This window comes from Hypanus sabinus, chromosome X2 (genome assembly GCF_030144855.1).
Source record: "Hypanus sabinus isolate sHypSab1 chromosome X2, sHypSab1.hap1, whole genome shotgun sequence".
In the NCBI taxonomy this organism is placed as follows: Eukaryota; Metazoa; Chordata; class Chondrichthyes; order Myliobatiformes; family Dasyatidae; genus Hypanus; species Hypanus sabinus.
Window position 1 is genome coordinate 29,110,214 of NC_082739.1, and position 20,039 is coordinate 29,130,252.

At 39.7% G+C, this 20,039-nt stretch overlaps 1 protein-coding gene across 8 annotated transcripts in view; it reads left to right on the forward strand.

The window, feature by feature from the left end:
• prdm10 (PR domain containing 10) overlaps window positions 1-20,039 on the forward strand; it is a 153,943-nt gene that overhangs the window by 18,079 nt on the left and 115,825 nt on the right. For 4 of the 8 annotated variants that reach the window (XM_059957151.1, XM_059957149.1, XM_059957157.1 and 1 more), the window contains exons 2-3: window positions 9,342-9,402; window positions 9,488-9,645. In XM_059957151.1, coding sequence (XP_059813134.1) covers window positions 9,553-9,645 — 93 coding nt within the window. In that variant the 5' untranslated portion in view covers window positions 9,342-9,402; window positions 9,488-9,552. The remainder of the gene's footprint in view (window positions 1-9,341; window positions 9,403-9,487; window positions 9,646-20,039) is intronic. The other 4 variants (XM_059957153.1, XM_059957150.1, XM_059957156.1 and 1 more) reach the window with 1 other exon arrangement.

The window sequence follows — 20,039 nt, forward strand, 5'->3', positions numbered from 1 at the left end:
CATTAACTTAGTTGTTTTTAAACCATCATGTGTAGTTTTGGCTTTATGCTTTGGGTCATTGTCTTGCTGGAAAACAAATCTTATTCCAAACTGCAGTTCTCATCAGGTTTTCCTCCAGGATTTCCCTGTATTTTGTTGCATTCATTTTACTGTCTACCTTCACAAACCTTCCAGGGCCTGCTGCAGTGAAGCATCCCCACAGCATGATGCAGCCACCACCATGCTTCATGGTAGGAATGGTGTGTTTTTGATGATGTGTGGTTTTTTGCTTATACCAAACATAGCATTTAGTCTGATGACTAAGAAGCTCAATTTTGATTTCATCAGAACATAGAACTCTCTCCCACATGCCTTCTGGCAAATTCTAGCTGAGATTTCATCTGAGTTCTTTTTTAAACCAGTTACTTTCTCTTTGCCACTGTTCCATAAAGCTGCAATTAGTGAAGCACCCAGGCAACAGTTGTATGCGCAGTCTCTCGTATCTCGGCCGCTGAAGCTCGTAACTCCTCTAGAGTTGTCGTAGGTCTCTTGGTGGCCTTGCTCACTAGTCCCCTTTTTGTATGGTCACTCAGATTTTGAGGATGGCCTGCTCTAGGCAGATATTCTTTCCATTTCTTGATGATTGACTTAACTGTACTCCAAGTGACTTGGAAATTTTCTTGGATCCATCTCCTGACTTGTGCTTTTCAATAACCTTTTCATGGAGTTGCTTGGAGTGTTCTTTTGTGTTTGTGGTGTAGTTTTTGCCAGGATCCTGACTCACCAGCAGTTGGACCTTTCAGATACAGGTGTATTTGTACTACAATCAATTAAAACACCTTGACTGAACACATGTGGTCTCCATTTAACCAACTATGTGACTTTGAAAATCAATTCAGCAAAGACAGACCAACAGAGGCTGATAAAGGGAAAAAATAACAAAGCAGACCATAAAAGCTTCTATGAATAAAAATGAAATAAGACATAGTAGCAGAATTGAGCAATTTGAATTATTGTATAATCATTATATATATAATGATATATGATATAATTCTCTTGTATCACCCGCATAAGTCATGAAATTTGTTTACTTTTTTTGGGGAAGCAATACAGTGCAATACGTAAAATTGCTAGGCATCCTAGTTATTTTTATTTATAAAAGTAAAAAATAATATCAGGTGACATGCAGGGTCTGGGAATTTTCAGAAAACTAGAAATTAATAGAACTGAAAATCAATTAAGTAGTTTAAAAATATTAGACAAGTGCAAGATGTTGCTTTTAGGAAGAAAACTAAGTGTTGGATTTTCACAGTGCATGGTAAGGTGCTGGGGTTTATTGTGGAAAAGAGTGACTCAGGATTACAAGTACTAATGCTGTATGGCTCTTTGGAAGAAGTGAATGCACTGTGTGTTATCTTTCAATGTTCCATAGATTCCTGAACTCTACCATTGATAGCAATATACTTCTGTAGAGCTAAAGACCTCAGAAGTAGTAAAATCTCAAACAAGAGAAAATCCGTAGATGCTGGAATTCCAAGTAATGCACACAAAATGCTGTAGGAACTCAGCAGGCCAAGCAGCATCTAGAGAAAAGAGTAAACGGTCAATGTTTTGGGCCAAGACCCTTCGTCAGGATTCAGTAGGATCTGTTGTTAAGAAAATGGCAGAGACTACTTCACTAATAACAACAGGACAAAATGGGTTTATGAAAAGGAAATAATGTCTGACAAATTAATTGAAGTTTTCTGTGGCTGCATTTAAGAATAATAAAGAATCTCAGTTGATGTGTATATTTGGACTCAAAATATTTTAAGCAAATTTTGGGCACATATGATTTGAGGCTTTTATTGTATAGTAGTATGGGTTGAAGATTGATTAATGGTCAGAGACTAAGAGTCATTTTTGGGTTGGAAGGCAGAAACCAATTGGGTGCCACAGGGCTTTGGGCAGAGCTGCAAGTGTAAATGATTCATATCCATGATTTAGATGAAAACAATATATTATTTCCAAGATTTACTGATGATTCAAAGCTGCGTAGCGTTGTGATAAAGATGGAGAAAGGTATTGATTGAAAGTCAACAGGCTGAGTGAGTGGGCAAGGGTATGTCAGATAAAATGCAATGTAGAGACGTTTAAGTTCAGTCACTTTGGGGGGAAAAATTAGAAAGCAGAGCAGCTGGAGCACTTTTAAAATGTGAGGGAGTAACAGGTGTGGGGTACAGAGATCACTGAAAATTAATGTGCAAATAATTTTGAAGTCAAGCTATATATTACTTCCATTGCAAAAGAATCTTTGTACACCACTTAAGATGTACTAAAATTAACTGTGACCCTTACAAAACTGCATTTCAAGTATTAAATTCACAGAGAGAGAGAGAGAGAGAGATACAGCCCGTTCTACATGACAAGTCCATGCTGATCACTAAGCATATATTTTTACACTCATCCTACCCTATACCAGATCATTCTCCATGTTCGCATCAAGTATCTCTCCACCCCCACTACCAATTATCTAACATTGGGATAATTTATTGCACACTTTTAGGATCTGGGGAAGGCCCACATGGTCCAGGGATAATGTGCAAACTCCAACAACCCAAGGTCAGGATTGAACCCAGGTCATTGGAATCAGGCAGCTGCTCAACAAGCTGCACCACCTACTTTGCATAAATCACATTTGTATCCAAAGAGGCAGATGACTTGTATGTAACTGCTGGCACAGAGACACCATCCACATTCACCAGATTAACTCAAGGCCCTTTTTAATTTATTGAAGCAGTACAGGAGGAACATTTCTTTAGCATTTACACGAGCACTGACTAGATAAATGCCCTGCATTTGCTGTTTCTAGATCATTGTGGAATCCAGAGGATTTTTTTTTTTTACAAATGGTTTCTATCTTTCTCACTGTTTCTTCAACTATATTTCAAAAAATCTGAGGAGGTGGTCAGAGGTTGAATGCATCCATTCAACTATTTCTGCCAAGCCCCAATTTGTAATTCTCACTTCCTTCCATGCACTTGAGCTAATTTTGTTCTTGAGATTCAGCAACTATTCCCACCCGGTTTCCCTCCTGGCTATATTTCAGCTGATCATATTGAAGTTTCTTGCTGGTAGGTTCTAACTCCTTCCATTGAAAACTTATCATCTTGACCCTCTGCAAATTCTTTAAATGTGATGACCTCCCAAATTCATAATCAAGTTTCTGCAAAGTCATGTTTGGATCTTTCCATTTGTTTTTGCTCCCTACTGAAATATCCTTTTTAAAAATTAGTTTATTTGTGACTGTGTATGGTCAACTGCTGCTCATCGGTCACCTTGAATTTTGATGGTGAGATCAGTTAAATATAGAAAAAAAAAGTCAGTCCAGTGGGCATTGGCATGATGAGTCATATGGGAGGATTAGAAAGATAAATTGCATCTGACTGGTAAGGCAACTGAATTAGAAGTCCAGTGTAAACAGTAGAAGCACATCACGTTAAACTACCCATCTTCCCATTCTGTTTGCATTCCTTCTGCTATTGGAGATACAGGTACTGTGTGAGCCTTAGTCAATCACTTCCAAAATCCACAGAAGACAGTCATCCTTGAGACTGTGTGGCTGCCAAACAAATGACAAGAAGTGTGCAGTTACAGCAGTGTGATGTTCCCCTTTTTATTCTACAATTTAGCTCATGCAGCTTCATTTGTAATATTTCAAATATTTCATTCTTATGTCTGCAACATTTTTAAGCAACATTGTCAACCTACCATCCCCATTGAATCCCTCCAGTGAGTAATGTTAAGTTGCCATGTATGATTAAGTGGTCATTTTGTCTTTAAGTAGGATTAGTATAGTTGGGAAAATGGTCATAAGGATGCGGTGGGCTTCGGGCCTGTTTCTGTGCTGTGCAACTTCAGGCGTCATAGTAGCGTCACGGTTCCCTCAACACTATTACAGCTCGGGGCGTCCAAGTTTGGAGTTGAATTCCAGTGTTGTCTGTATGTCCTCCCCATGGAATGTGTGGGTTTTCTCGGATGCTTCAGTTTCCTCACACGTTATAAAGCTTGGGTTAAATCTGGTGTTACTGGGAAGTGCGGCTCAAAGGGTCGAAAAGGAATATTGATGCCATATCTCAATAAATAAACAAATAAATAAATTCCATGGCACCTTCATGCAGTTGAATAGGCACCAAAGAACTTGCAGACTATAAGGGGCTCTTGGCCAGAGTGGCATTGTCCATGTTCTGTTTACATTTGACATAGTAGTCATCTATTTGGCCTATTCAATCAGTGCTGGTTCTCAGAACGAACCCATTTCTCCATAATCTCACTTTGCACATGCCCATTATTGCCCCTTGATTCTTCTACTACCCACTGACACCAGGGGTAATTTGAAGTATCCTGTTAAATCTAATAACCTTTGTAATGTGATGGAAACTGGAGTATTGAGAGGAAGCCCACGTGGCCATAAGGGAATGTGCAAACTCCTTGCAGCACTGGCATTCTGAATCAATCCTACGTGAATGGAGCTGTGAGATTGCTGCATTGCCTGTGGTGCTGCTGTGTCATTCTCTGATGTGGTATAGTAGCATTCTTGGCTGACTGGCTAAGGGACAAGTGAGAACTTGTTAGGTGTCAATGTCAGGAGTCCGAATACTTTAATCTTGTGTGGATGCAGCTGTTTATTGCTCAGAACCACAACTCCTCCCTGGGTCAGGTTGCTATCATCCCTGAAGGCTCCGTACAAAACTCTTAAGTAGAGATTGTTCCAGAAATTTGACCACCATCTTTAAATGCAGCTTTGGCATTCCTATGCCTGTTGCCTCCTTCCCTACTGGCCAATTGCAGTTTAATCACATTCTTATCTTCACCCCTCATTCTCTGATAGCAAAAACTCACTAGTGGTTACCGTCTAGTCAGGGGCACCAGCAAAGTAAATGTATCAGGCTCATGGGCAACAATTCACACTCCACGTTGTGACAGAGGATTGTCAGAATCTTGACAGCCAGCCTCTCATCGATGTACAGCATGGGCTGGAGTGGTCTTTATTTGAATGACTGCAAGAGCCTCATCCCGGTCTGGACTGTCCAGTTGTTTGCTAGCCCAGCCATTGAAAGGGTTCAGTTCATTTGTATTCACTCCCCATTCCGACTGGCATTTCTTCTCTTTCTCAGTCTGCCATGTATCAAAGTTGTGGAATCTGACGTCTCTGCTGGAACTGAGATCCCTTCCCATCTATTTACCGAACATTTTTCTGTTCTGAGCGAAACAGCTAATCATCTACCTTCAGCAACCAGCCTTCATTACAGAGTACAGTTACCGTTATGCTATAACACACTGTTCACACTCTCTCTGTGTCTGAAGCTTTTGCTGTGGATCTGCTTTTATCAGGTGTGGTCAGGTCTGACACAACCAGTTGGTGTTCATCACTTGGATTCCCTGTAATGACACTGCTACCGGGTACACTCGATCGCTTGCTCTGTCTGAGAGGGTGACAAGAAGCTGGGTCACACGGTTTTACCTGAGCCCAGTGTTTGCATTGGCTGCCTCACTGGGACTGAACACCAACACAGGCGTCGTTCGTCTGGAGCACCACCTGTGGTTCGATCCACCTGGGAATGAAACCTGTCTTATCAGCCAGCTCCCTACCATGGTCACCTGGCTGTGGGAGGAGTATCTTCTCTCCCTTGGCTCTCTGAGCAATATGTTGCTGCTGTTTTGTTCGATCCCTCAATGTCTTGCCCTGATTACAGTGGTCCTTCACATTTACAATTAATCCTAAATTGGCATCTGTAGTTTCTTCCTGTACCCTTGTAATTTCTGTAACTTCATGTTCTTCTGTTGTCCTCTTTGCACCAATGTCTTCCCGCCCATTCCCTACTATCCTTTTTCTGGTAAGCCTTTACTTCAATCATGCTACCTCCTCAGGCAACTACACTACTTCCAACAGCCCCTGACTGTGTTTGGCCCCTCACCTTGGGGCCTCCTGACATTATTCCCACACTTTACCCTGTCTGGGGCTGCTGTCTCTCTGTGGGCCATGTTAGCTGCTCTGTGGGTCACACAGTCTTGTTATTTGTTATTTCTCTTTATTTCTCCTTTTCCTGCCTTACTCAGTGTGTCAATCCTCAGGACAGAACCTTCATTGCTTGGCCACACCAAAAAATCTACAGGAAGCTGCACTCCCTCAGCCTCAAGTTCCTGGGGCTGATTCTCTCTACCCTCATTGTTTCACCTCCAGCACCTCTCCAGTCATGGGCGAAGGTAGATCAGCTATCAATACTGACCCCCCATATCCACTAACATTTCACATTGCCGGCTCCCTTATAAACCTCTTGTGTACATCCATGGATGGCCACCACTGGCGGTACAGTAGTCAGAATCAGAAAGAGAGGGTGCTGCTGTAGATTCTGCCTGCTTTGGTGAGTGACTCTCACACTTTTTTCAGGACATTGCCTCTGGTGAACTGCAATAATTTCCTTGAGCTTTCACCAGAATTCTGCATTTCTGCAGGCGACTTTAAATGAGGGAAACTCTGTCAAAATGCTCTGCTTTTCTTTGGGAGTGAAGGGCTTATGGATAGCTGTAATCGGGGTCAAGGCCTAGCTCAGGTCATCAGGGTTCTTGACCTGACGTCAAAAGGTGTCATCCCAACAGGTATATCTGGATATAACCTCTCCCTCAAATATCTCCACACTAATTCCCATATTATGCAAAACATAAACAGTGGATAAAACTAAACAGTACATACTTAAAACCAGAGTACGTACTCTGCAATCTGCTACTTGTGTGTGTCTGAGCTCGTAATGCCTGTTGTATCCCTTTGCATTTAACTGTTTCACCAAGGTTACAGATGTATTCTTAAAACAAGTAGACACACACACGCATGCGTCTGCTACTATACAATTCCCTGAACTGTATAGTGACACACGCCACTGGTGTCCTGGATGGTCAGTAACCACCTTTCGCAAGTGATGGCCCTGTCTCAGATTACCCAAAGATCTCTATCCCTCACATAAACACACCTACATGCGCGCATACACACACTACTTTTATATTTACCAATTTAGTTCTCCGCCGTGTTTGTGGTACAGTTGGTCCTCCTTATCCATGTGTTCTGCATGCGCGAATTCAACCAACCGCGAATCGAGAAAACCCAGAAGTGCTCTTCCAGCACTTATTGTTCGAGCATGTACAGACTTTTTTTTTCTTGTCATTATTCCCTAAACAATGCAGTATAACAACTAGTTTACATAGCATTTACGTTGTATTAGGTATTATAAATAATCTAGAGACGACTTAATCTATACGGGAGGATGTGCGTAGGTTATCGTGGATCGGGATCGATAAAAACCCAGTTCTTTTACTAAGTAAGTTGGAACAGGTACATCCGATATTATTTAGCGTCAGTTAATCAAACGTTTGTCTTAGTATATAGTATATATTTTACCTTTCTATGCATATAAAACACTTAATGTATGTTTCAGCGCTGGGCGATCCAGTGACAGATCACTCCCGAACACGCTATCCTTCCGTGCCGGGTTGATGAGGAGGATCAAAACCCCAAAACTCAATAATTAAACCACTGTGTTGCTTAGTAATAATTGTAGCTTTCATCGGGGCAGGGCCTTTCTCACTTTATCCTTTAAAATTGTTCCGATCGTTGACCGACTGTAGCTTAATGCTTTTCCAATGAATGATAGCAATTCATCTCTTTCCGATTGTATTATTTCAACTTTATTTTCAATCATGATCATGATTATTTTCGTGAACAGAAACACTGCAGATTCAGAGCTCTGCTGCCGGGTCCTAATGTCCACCAAACTGAGACAGGTTAAATAAGGTCCGGGGTTCCGTTGAGTCCTAAGGTCCACTGCATTGAACAGGTCGAATAAGAGACCTGAGCATCTGCGTTTTTTTGGTATCGGCGAGGGGTCCCGGAACCAACCCCTCGCGGATAGGGAAGGCCGACTGTACTTCGTGAATAGATCAAAGTCTGAATACTAATCTTAAAGAAATACTCACCCTGGACAAGCCTCCAAATGTTGTGACTGTGGAAAAATAACATCACCAGAGAGACACTGAAGCTGGTGGATTATAGAAGTCTTTATTAGCAAAACAAGCAGGAATCATACTGGAGACACTTTTAGAAGAAGAGAGCTGCCTGATTCAATATTGTATGATATTTCTATATGCCCAAAGATCAAAGGTAACAGTAGGAGAATTCTATAGTTACAATGCATTTACAGTGCTTCCTTTGAATTGCATATGATTTTCAAACACCTCTGTCTTCACGCGAACACTGCAGACACCCAAAATTAATGTTAATCCAGGTGGCTCTGGGTTGGCTGCATTCATGCATATTCAGACATCTTGGGTCAAATCGAGTGTTTTTTGTTTGCAATCAACCTCAGTCTGCAACTCCAAGAACGTCATTGTTTTGGGTACATTTTAAATTCAAGCTACAATCCACATTCAGGTCTGAAGACTGGTTGCTGTTGAAATTAATATTTGCTATATACCGTAACTCCAGAATACATCCTAACAACTTGGTATAGTGGCATTCTGGGCTGACTGGTTAAGCGACAAGTGAGAGCTAGTTGGGTGTCATTGTCAGGAGAGTGAATACTTTAATCTTGTGTGGAAGCAGCTGTTTCTCGCTCAGAACCACACCTCCTCCATGGGTCAGATCATTTGGTGGCTTTGTAAACTGCTGTAGGACATATTGAATCACTGTCATCATATCTCTGTTTGCAGTGGAATCCAGCGACTACTTTGTCGGTCTGACTGCTTGTATAGTATTTGCAATGCTCATTCATGGCTTCAACAGTCGTGTGATTGAGTAGTCATTTCTTTTTTGAGAACTCGTCCCTGGTGCCATGAGCACTATTAATTTTCCATAGATCTGTGTAATTGAAAACAAAGTTTATAGACTTCATATATGCTCATTGCCATTGAACTCAAGCTGTGGTATAAGGTTTGAGTAGTAAACCATGAAGTAACAACACTGGGGCAGTTAGCTGCAGGCTCCCTGCTGAGTGCTATTGGTGCTTGCTACTTACAAGGACAATAGAATTTCAGGCCCGCTGTGTGATTGTTAGTAGGTTTGCCTTTTAGGCTATAAATAAACATCACCTTAACATTGATCACCCAGGTAAATTGTAAAGTGATGGCAGGGTTTAAAATATGATCTGGTTATTTGAACAGCTTCTACATCAATATGCATTGACCTTAAAAAAAATCCTTGCATTGATGTTTTAAAAGTTGCGAGTTTTCTCTGTGATTTCACATGGAAACAGTAATCCATATTGAAAAATAGCAATCTGATCTTAGGCTTTTTCCACTGCCACTAAATGGTGAACATTTGTTTTTCTTTTTAGGAAAAAATTGCACATCGGTTTATTATAATATTATAACCTGAAGCCTTTCTGTCTTGTTGAAGTAAGTTAAATGCTGAAATTTTGCACTTGTATTAAGCCTATTCAGGTTTGCTTACCTCTTTATTAAACATCTGTATATTTTCCAGGGTTGAGTTATATTTATGTTCCTGATGTCAATATGTGACTGCAGTAAATGATGTACTGAGGCTGCATGAGACTTCTCAGGGGATCAGGAATGGAGTCTAAGACTGACAGTCCGCCTGTCTGGGGCACATCATCTGAACAGGATCAGACTCCGACTCAGGTGAGTGCATTCTGTCACTGGAACAGGGAATCACTTTGTAAATCGTATGATCAGCTGTGTTGCTTCAGGCAGATTGTTTGGATGAGCTATAAGAGGTGAATAGAAAGGAACATTGCGATAGCTATAAGAGGAATGGCATCACAAAGGAAAAATAATGGACTGATGAAATTACCCAGTTACTTTGCACTTTCTTCAACAGTCCTCTTTAGGATATATATTCACTGCAGCCTAGTCAGTGGTCAGGGCCATGCTTAGTGCCCTGTTAAGTATGGAATTCTAGGACTGTAAACCAGAAAACTCAAAGGCATACAGGGATTTTCTCATCTCAACTTCAGTATTGAATCTGCTGCAGAGCGTTTACAGAACTAAATGTTTCCTCACCATCACAAGACAAATTTGAGGTGTGTGTTAGGGACAGGGAGTAGAGGAGTGATGGTTAGGGGACAGGGGAAATGAAAGCTGGCAATGATTATTGATGAATTGCATAGAATATAGAACAGTATAGAATAGGAACAGACTCTTCAGCCCACAGTGCTGTGCCAAACCAGTTAAGTGGAGACAATGCCAACTCGGGGTGCCACTCTCTGGTGACATACTGACTCACCTATGTTGAAAACCTGAAAGGCCAGAGTGAAGTGTGGTGCTCAGACTAAACAGTGTTTTTCATGGGGGTTCAAACAGAGTTTATGTGATTGACCAAGCATCCACTCTGCTGTATTATTGCTCTTAAAGCTAATGGCCAACTTTCCATTCATTCTTTGAATTATTTCATATGCTCTCTATTGTTTATCTGGTCCTGAATTTCAAGCCCTAACTGCTCACTTATTCTTTCAGTTACTGTTATTCTGCGTTAATGATTACAGCAAAGAAGGAGGCCATCTGCCCCATCTTGTTTGTGCTGACCCTCAATCACTATAGAAGCTCACCATGTTGTGACTCTTTCTCTGTGGCCTAGCATATTTTCTCACTATTTATCCAATTCCCTATTAAAGACCACAATGGAAACTATCTCTACAGTATCTGCAGGCAGTACAATCCAAGTTCCAACCACAAGTTGTTTGAAAAAATTGGTATTACTTAACTGTTTTTTGTTCTTTCTTCTGGTGGCCTCCAGTCCTTGATATCTTTGTTAAAGGAACGGCCTTGCATAATCCCCTTTGTTCAGATCCCTTATTTTCTACACATCATCAAATCTTCCTGCAGCCCTCTCTTTTAAAAATAATAGACCCAGTGCCTCTAACCCATCATCATAATTGTTGCCCTTTATTCCAGAAGCCATTCTCATAAATCTTCACTGAGCCCTCTCTAATGCTGGTCTATCCTTCCTATCTTGTGACCAGAATTGAATGTAGCATAACCATTGAGTCTGGACAAGTGTTTTACAAAGTTCAGAATTACTTCACTGCTTTGATGCTCTCTGCCTCCATTAAATTGTGTGGAATTGTGTGCTTTCTCAATTTGTTCTGCTACTTTCAATCCTCCCAGGCAGACAGGCTCAGGAGTATGTATGCACAAGTATGTATCTTTAACTGAATTATATCTCCTAATTTTTGATACTGAAATTTATCACCTCTCACTTTTAAACTTTGTCTGCCAACATTACCCTGTAAATATCCTGCTGCTATCTCTGATTTTCTTCCTTACAGTTGACAATACAGACAAGTTTTGCATTATCTGCAAATCTGGATATTATGGCTGACACCCCTATGTCAAGGTCATAAAGATAGATCAATATAAACAATGAGAACCTTTTCTGAACATATAACCTTCATTATATTAAATAACTGGATCATATTTCTCATTACATCCTTTGAAGGAGAACAACCTCAGTTTTTTTTAATCTCTCCATGTAGCTGAAGTACCTTGTCCTTGGAGACCGTTTGATAGATGTCTTCTGCACCTGCTCTAAAGTCTTCACCTCTTTCCTAATGTGTGGTACCTAGAGCGAATACATTACTCCAGCTGTGGCTAAACCAGTGTTGTATAAAGATGCAACACAACTTCCTTGTTTTTGTACTCAGTGCTTTGACTTGAAAGATTGCTATCCTTTCTTTCTTTAACTACCTCTTCAGCCTGATGTGCCACTTTCAATGAACTGTGCACATGCACTTCCAGATCTCTATTCTCTCAACACTTTTAGAATTGTTCCCTCTGATTTATATTGTCTCTTAAGACACAGTTCTTCCACTTCTAACCTTGGAAGTCCTTTGTATATTCTGTATACCCAAGTCCAAATTATTATTATATATTACAAAAGCAAGTGGTATGTATGCTGACTCATGGGGAACCTCACTGTACACTTCCCTCTAGTCCAAACAGAAACATGAACTACCACTCTTTCCTATACAATAGTCAGTTTTCTATCCATGCTGCTTCACTCCCCTTTATTTCATGGGATTCATTCATGATTCCATTTTGTAAATCCATCTATATCACATGAGCATCATTTCCTTCGATAGGCCCTTTCTTATGTCATCAAAACACTCTCATCAGATTAGTTAGGCACAATTTTCCTTTCACAAATCCATACTGGCTTTCTCTAATCAAACAGCATGGCTATACCTGTTCTGATTATCATTTCCAGAATTTTACCTATTACAGAAGTTAACCTGAGTGATCTGTGGTTACTTCTTTATCCTTGCACTCTTCATTGAACAGAAGTGAAACATTCATAGGGTAGTTCCCCGAAATGAACAGATATTTAGAGGATTATGGTCAGAACCTCTGCAGTTTCCCCCTTCCTTTCCTCAGCATCTTAGAATCTATTCCATTTGCACCAGGATTGTTTATACATATGAAATGCAGCTAGTCTCTCTTGTATTTCCTCTACTGATGTTTTGTCCACCTGGAGTATGGTACTGAGGCTTTATGAGGTGTTGGTCAGACCGCACTTGGTATATGATGAGAAATTTTAGGCCCCGTGTCTTAGAAAGAATGTGCTGATATTGGAGAGGGTCCAGACAAGGTCACAGGGATGAGGCATGTTTGATGGCTCTGGGCTTGTACTCACTGGAGTTTAGAAGAATGAGGGAGAATCTCATTTAAACATGTTGAAAGGCCTCGATATAGTGGATGTGGAGAGGATGTTTCCTATAGTTGGAGAAGTCCAGGACCAAAGGGCACAGCTTCACAATACAAGGACATCCCTTTAGAACAGAGTTGAGGAGGAATTTCTTTACCTAGAGGGTGATGAATCTGTGGAATTCATTGCCACAGGCAGCTATGGAGGACAAGTCATTGGTTATATTTGTAGCAGTGGTCGATAGGCTCTTAATTAGTAAGAGTGTCAAAGTTTATGAGGAGGAAGCAGGTGAATAGGTTGAGAGGGATAATATATCAGCCGTGATGGAAAGGTGGAGCAGACTCTGGCTGAATGGCCTAATTCTGCTCCTATGTCTTATGGTCTACTTTTTTTTTTAATTAGTTTTTTTATACATTTTCTACATCGCTACAGATAAAAAAACCCCAGATCAAAATGAAGAACATTGATACAGTGCAAAAATAAACATACAATAATAATAAGGTACAAATAAGATAAATGAGAAAGCACCCAAATTGAAGACATGTAAAATTAGTATCCTCCCCAAGCCCCGCAACAAAAAAAAACTCCAGACCAACCACAACACAATATAGAGAATATAAATCAGGACAATCAAACCCCCAAAACTGTAAATACACTTAGCAACAGAAGATATTAATGCCTACTACCAAAAGAAAGGAGCTGAAAGCAAGGGACCGGGAAAAAAACCTTAGTTAAGAGGAAGGTTATGAAAGTACTCAATAAAAGGTCCCCAGACCTTTAAGCCATTGAGATCATTAAGCCATTGAGCATGCGTGGGCAGGGCAACATCTCTCCATCTCAGGAGGATTAAACGTCTAGCCAGGAGAGAAGCAAACGATAATATTCGACACTTAGTCGAACTCAGACGTAAATTTGTCTCACCCCAGAAACCGAACAAAGCAATTAAAGGGTTAGTTTCTAGGTGGTGATTCAGAATATACGATAACGTTATGAAGACATCTTTCCAAAATTTCTCCAAGCTAGGACAAAACCAGTACATATGAATGAGAGAGGCCTCACCCCTTTTGCATTTATCACAAAGCGGACTAATGTTAGGGTAAAATCGAGATAATTTAGATTTAGACATATGGGCTCAATGAACAATCTTAAACTGTAAAAGGCAATGGCGAGCACAAAGAGAGGTTGAATTAACCGAATTGAGAATCGAGTCCCAAGTCTCATCAGATAAGGAGGTATTTAAATCATGCTCCCAAGCCATTTTAATTTTATCCACAGGGGCACGTCGTAAGGCTGCTAATTTATCAAGAATAAATGATATTAAACCTTTACCTAGTGGATTAATAGAAAGAAAGAAATCCATAACATTTTTCTCAGGCATTTCAGGGAAGTTAGGAATTAAAGGATAAATAAAGTGTCTAATTTGGAGATATCTAAAAAAAATGAGCATTGGGCAGATTGAACTTAGCAGAGAGCTGTTGAAAAGAAGCAAAGCGATTATCAATGAAAAGATCTTCAAAATGTCTAATGCCCTTCCTATACCAATCATGGAATGCTGAATCGTACGTAGTAGGTAGAAAAAGGTGATTATGTACAACAGGGCTGGAAACGGAAAAACCATGGAAACCATAAAATTTCCTAAACTGAGCCCATATACACAAAGTGTGTCTAACAAGAGGATTAACTATTAATCTGGACAAACTACTTGGGAGTACAGAGCCAAGAAGTGCAGAGATAGATAAATCTTTAGTGGAGCTCAACTCCATTGCCACCCAATTAGGGCACTCGGGTTGGCCATGGAAAAAAGACCAAAAGGTAGCACAACGTATATTGGCTGCCCAATAATATAAACGAAAGTTAGGTAAAGCCATGCCACCCTCTTTTTTAGGTTTTTGGGGATAAACTTTATTAATTCTAGAGCGCTTATTCTTCCACAGATATGACAAAATAATAGAGTCTAAGGAATCAAAAAAAGATTTAGGAATAAAAATTGGGATTGATTGAAATAAATATAAAAATTTAGGGAGAACAAACATTTTAACAACATTAATACGACCGACCAAAGACATAGATAGAGGTGACCATTGTAACAGACTCTGTTTTATAGTATATGAAAGATTGGCAAAGTTTTCACGAAAAAGATCTTTAAACTTCCTTGTGACTGTAATCCCAAGATAAGTAAATTGATTATGAACTACTTTAAAAGGGAGATCACGGAATGTTAATTCCTGTACTTCTTTATTAATTGGGAAAAGTTCACTCTTATGTAAATTAAGTTTATAGCCAGAGATCTGGCTAAACTGATCAAGAAATGAAAACATTGGAGGTAAGGATGTAGATGGATTTGAAAGGAAAAGTAATAAGTCATCAGCATAAAGAGAAACTTTATGCTCAACACCACCTCTCCAAATCCCGGTCAATTCAGGACAATTTTGAAATGCTATCGCCAAAGGTTCTATAGCTAAATCAAAGAGAAAGGGACTTAAAGGGCATCCCTGACGGGTGCCACGTTTGGGGTTAAGTAACTGGGATTTCTGAAAATTAGTCAAAACAGAGGCAGTTGGACACAGATACAGCAATTTGATCCAAGAGATAAAACTTTGACCGAGGTCAAATTTTTCTAAAACTGCAAAAAGGTAGTTCCACTCTATACGATCAAATGCTTTCTCCGCATCGAGGGAAATAACACATTGAGGAATCCCAATTGGAGGTGAATATAAAATGTTAAATAAATGCCGAATGTTAAAAAAAGGAAGACTGTTTTTAATAAAACCAGTTTGATCCTCATAAATAATAGAGCGAATAACAGTTTCTAATCTATAAGCCAAAACTTTGGCCAAGATTTTAACATCAACATTAAGCAAAGAAATTGGCCTATACGAGGAACACTCTGTTGGGTCTTTACCCTTTTTCAATAAAAGAATAATAGATGCCTCATTAAAAGAGCGTGGCAATTTACCGTAATTAAACGAATCAGATAATACTGAGAATAACTGAGGAGAAAGAAGTGAAGAGAATGATTTATAGAATTCTACGGGGAACCCATCAGGTCCAGGAGATTTCCCTGAAGACAATGCAGAAATTGCAAAAGATATTTCTTATGATGATATAGGCGCATTAAGTTTAGCTTTAAAATCAGATGAAAGCGAAGGACTATTCAGATTATTTAAAAAATGATCAACAGAGATATTCTCATTCAGAGATTCAGAGGAATAAAGTCGAGAATAAAAATTTTTTAAAGCGTCATTGATTTCTAAGTGATCCGATGTAAAGTCTGCATTCTCCTTCTGGATCTTTGTAATATGTTGTTTGGCTTTGGAACGCCTCAGCTGATTGGCTAGAAATTTACCAGATTTGTCACCATGAATATAAAAGCGACTCTTACTTTCAAGAAGTTGGCGTTCGACAGGTTGAGTAGACAGAAGATTAAATTTAGTTTGAAGTTCTACACGCTTCTTGTATAATTCAGGATTCTTAGTTTGAGCATACAGTTGATCCAATTCTTTAATCTGATTAATGAGGTCTAATTGATCTGCACAGGACTTTCTATTAAGATTTGCTGTATAGGAGATTATTTGACCCCTCAAATATGCTTTCATGGCATCCCAGACAATCTGGGATGACACTTCAGGTGATGTATTGGTGTTAAAATAAAAGGTTATCTGATCCTCAATAAATTTTAGAAAATTATCATACGATAATAAAGTCGAATCAAACCACCAGTGTTTATTCCTCTGAGGGAGACCAGGAAAATTTAAAGACAGAGTAATTGGGGCATGGTCAGAAATCAGTAAACTCTGATAATCACAAGAATAGACAAATGGAATAAGTTGATTATCGAGTAAGAAGTAGTCAATTCTAGTAAAGGTATGGTGAACATGTGGAAAAAAAGAATAATCTCTCTCAGTAGGATGAAGGAAACGCCATATATCAGAGATACCATAATTAGAGAGAAAAGAGTGAATAGCTAAGGCAGGTTTAGTAGGCAGTCTAGTAACAGAGGACGACCGATCCAAATTAGGATCTAACCAACAATTGAAATCGCCACCCAGTATAAGAGAGTATGAGTTTAAGTCTGGTAGTGAGGAGAAAAAACGTTCACAAAAATTAACATAATCAAAATTGGGGGCATACAGGTTTGCTAGTACAACTTTAGTATTATATAATTTACCAGAAACAATAATAAAATGGCCATTTGTATCAGATATCTTATTATGGTGTTCAAAAGGAATATTTGATTTAATAAGGATGGAGACCCCCCCCCCCCCCCAGCTTTGGCGGCAAAGGATGAATGAAAATGCTGACCCACCCACTTTAACAAAAGCCGAGAATTATCAAAACTACGAATATGAGTTTCTTGAAGGAAAGCAATGTCAGCTTTGAGTTGTTTAATATGTGAGAAGACCTTCCTTCTTTTAACAGGGTGATTCAATCCCTTTACATTCCAGCGCACAAGTTTAAGTGTATTAACCATTATCAATTGTTAGCGCATAGAAGGCAGCAGGCATATAAAAAATCAAGCAGTACAATAACAGTCTGGGAGCAAAAATGTAAACATAGATCCATAGAATCAAAACAGACATGTCCTGAATAACAAAGGAAAGCAAAAGAAACAGTGAGTAGTGTTGGAACTGGAGAATCCACCCCACCCTCGCAACCCAAAACTAGACGGCTACCTAAAAAAGCAGCTAGCTCTACCAAAAAAATTAACCCAAATATGAGTTCCAGTTCTGTGTTGTTAACAACAGTTCCGTATAAATACTATAGCAAACAGTAGCTAGTTTATGCACTAGAAAACATATTTACAAATAGGAACAACTTCAACAGAAGTATAAAACTTGATACAAAGAAAATCAGAAGAAAACCAAAACTAACCTACCTGCGAAAAATTATAAAAGATTAAAAGAAAAAAAAAGGGAGGGAGAAAAGGGGGAAATTATAGATTCGAAGAGAGTACTTATCAACCATTTACAGAAAAAAAAAGCAAAACTTAAACTATGAATCAACCAACAGGGAGGCCTTCAATAAAAACTCCAAACCTCCAAAACAAGTTAAAGTCAATTGTAGATCTCTATAGATAAGGTTATACAAAAATAAAATAGATTACACAAGTACAATCTAAACGTCCGCAGGGAAACATTAAACTCAGATTATCTATTTAGAAAAAAACGCACCAAGTCCAGGGAGAGATTGACTACAGCCCTTAGAGTTTCAATAGATAATGTCTGAACTATTCAAGTAAAGTCTGAGTCCGGAAAAAATAGTTTTACTTCAAGAGGTACTTATCAACCATTTTAGAAGGTCAGGCCGGTTCCGAAGAAGACGAGGTGGCCGGAAGACTTCCAACAAATGCCTCAGCCTCCTTCACTGATTTAAACCACTTATAATCTCCAGTAGTAAGCGTAATTCGAAGATCGGCTGGATTTTGAAGGGAGGGTCTGAATCCGCGATTAAAAAGCACTTTCATTACACCTTTAAACTCGGCACGCATCTTCAGAACCTGGGGGGCAAAATCCTCCACAAAACGAATGACTGTACTTTGAAAAGCAAAAGTACCTCTGCGGCGTGCCTCCATAATCAAACGGTTTTTCATCTGGTATTGATGAAAGCACAAAATTACCGGCCGTGGACTGGAACCCAGAGTTGCACGGGGAACATACATCCTGTGAGCCCTTTCAAGCTCAGGTGGAGTCGGAAGAAATTCTTTCCCAAAAATCTCACAGAGAAAATCGGAAAAAAATTTCACGGGAGAGCCCTGTTCGGTGGCCTCTGGCAAACCAAGAATTCGTAGATTGCAACGTCTGCTCCGGTTTTCAAGATCCACTATTTTGGAAAAAAGTTTACTATTCTTCTCCTCAAAGCTGGAGCAGAGAGTTTCAAGATATTGAACACGGCGTTTTAAATCTTCAGAAGTTGAGTCAATGCGAGATAAATGTTCAGCAAGTTCATCCACTCTAGCGTTGATACGATCCAATTTGACATCCAGCTGGTTGAAAGAAGTTCTAAATTCCTTTAAAATATCTTGTCGATGTTGTTCCAAAACAGCGAGAATGTCAGCCGGCAAAGCCGTAGAAGTTTCCTTTTTCCCAGTTTTAGTACTTTTGGTAGCCATTATAAGATAGATGTGTTCGCAGGCAGGTAAAAGAGACCTAATAAAATACCTAACTAAGCTTTAAGAAGGGAGACATATAGTGCAAAGATAGGGAGAATGACGGAACAAAAGTTTGGAGCAGCTAAACAATCGCCATCTTACCGGAAGTCCCATGGGCTACTATTAACTGCATTTTTTTCTGTTGTTGAAAAACCAGCAGCAGCTTCTTCCTTAAAGACTGAAGTAAATGTTTCCTTCATGCTCAGCCATGCCCTCTGCTGATGTGAATGGAATCTTCAACAATATTTCTACAGCATTTCTGAAGTAGCAGAATATCTTGGTTATTTTCAAGGAGTATTATTGCATGAAGTTGACACAAAACCTTATAAAATGTTTTTAGGGCAAATTATGCAAAGCTTGGTCATTGCTTTTTTAAAAAAAAAAGAAAGGGAAGGAGAGATTTTGGCAGGAATGGCTGAGATTATTGATTTAGCATTGAAGTAGAGCTGCCAATGATGGAATCAACGGTTCAGAATTTTTGGAGAGTTCATACCCAAGGGGGATTTAGGGCTGGGGAGATTACAATTGGAGAGGAGTGAGACCTTGCAAAGTCATAGAGTTACATAGTATGGAAACAGGCCCTTCAACTCAACTTGTCCATTCCAACAAAGCTGCCTTTTTGAGGTAGTCAATTTGCTTGCAGTTGACTCGCATCTCTCTCAGCCTTGCCTATCCATGGAAATGTCTAAATAGTGCACTGTAGAATGACTCCACCTTCCAGCATTTTGTGTCTCCAGAGTTGCTTTGAGACTTGGATGTCCTTATGAAATAAGCGTCTGGTTGTAGTAGCTGATAAGGAAGTTAAAATATTTGCTGGCCCTCATAACAAGAGGATATTACATAGGATCAGGAATGCCTTGCAATTTTATCTTGAATACTGTGTTCAGTTTTGGTTTCTTTATCTTAGCAAAGATGTTCCTTCTGTGGAGGGAGTTCAGGGAAGATTCACCAGTTTGTTCCAGGGCCAGATGGGTAAAGGGATATGGGGAGAAAGCTGGAGCAGGGTTTAGATAACACACACAAAATGCTGGTGGAACACAGCAGGCCAGGCAGCATCTTTGGGAAGAAGCACTGACGACGTTTTGGGCCGAGACCCTTCGTCAGGACTAACTGAAAGGAGAGCTACGAAGAGATGTAAAAGTAGTGGGCACCAGGCCACTGTCTCCTATACCATCACCAACCTTATCAACTCATGGGATCTCCCATCCACTGCCACCAACCTCA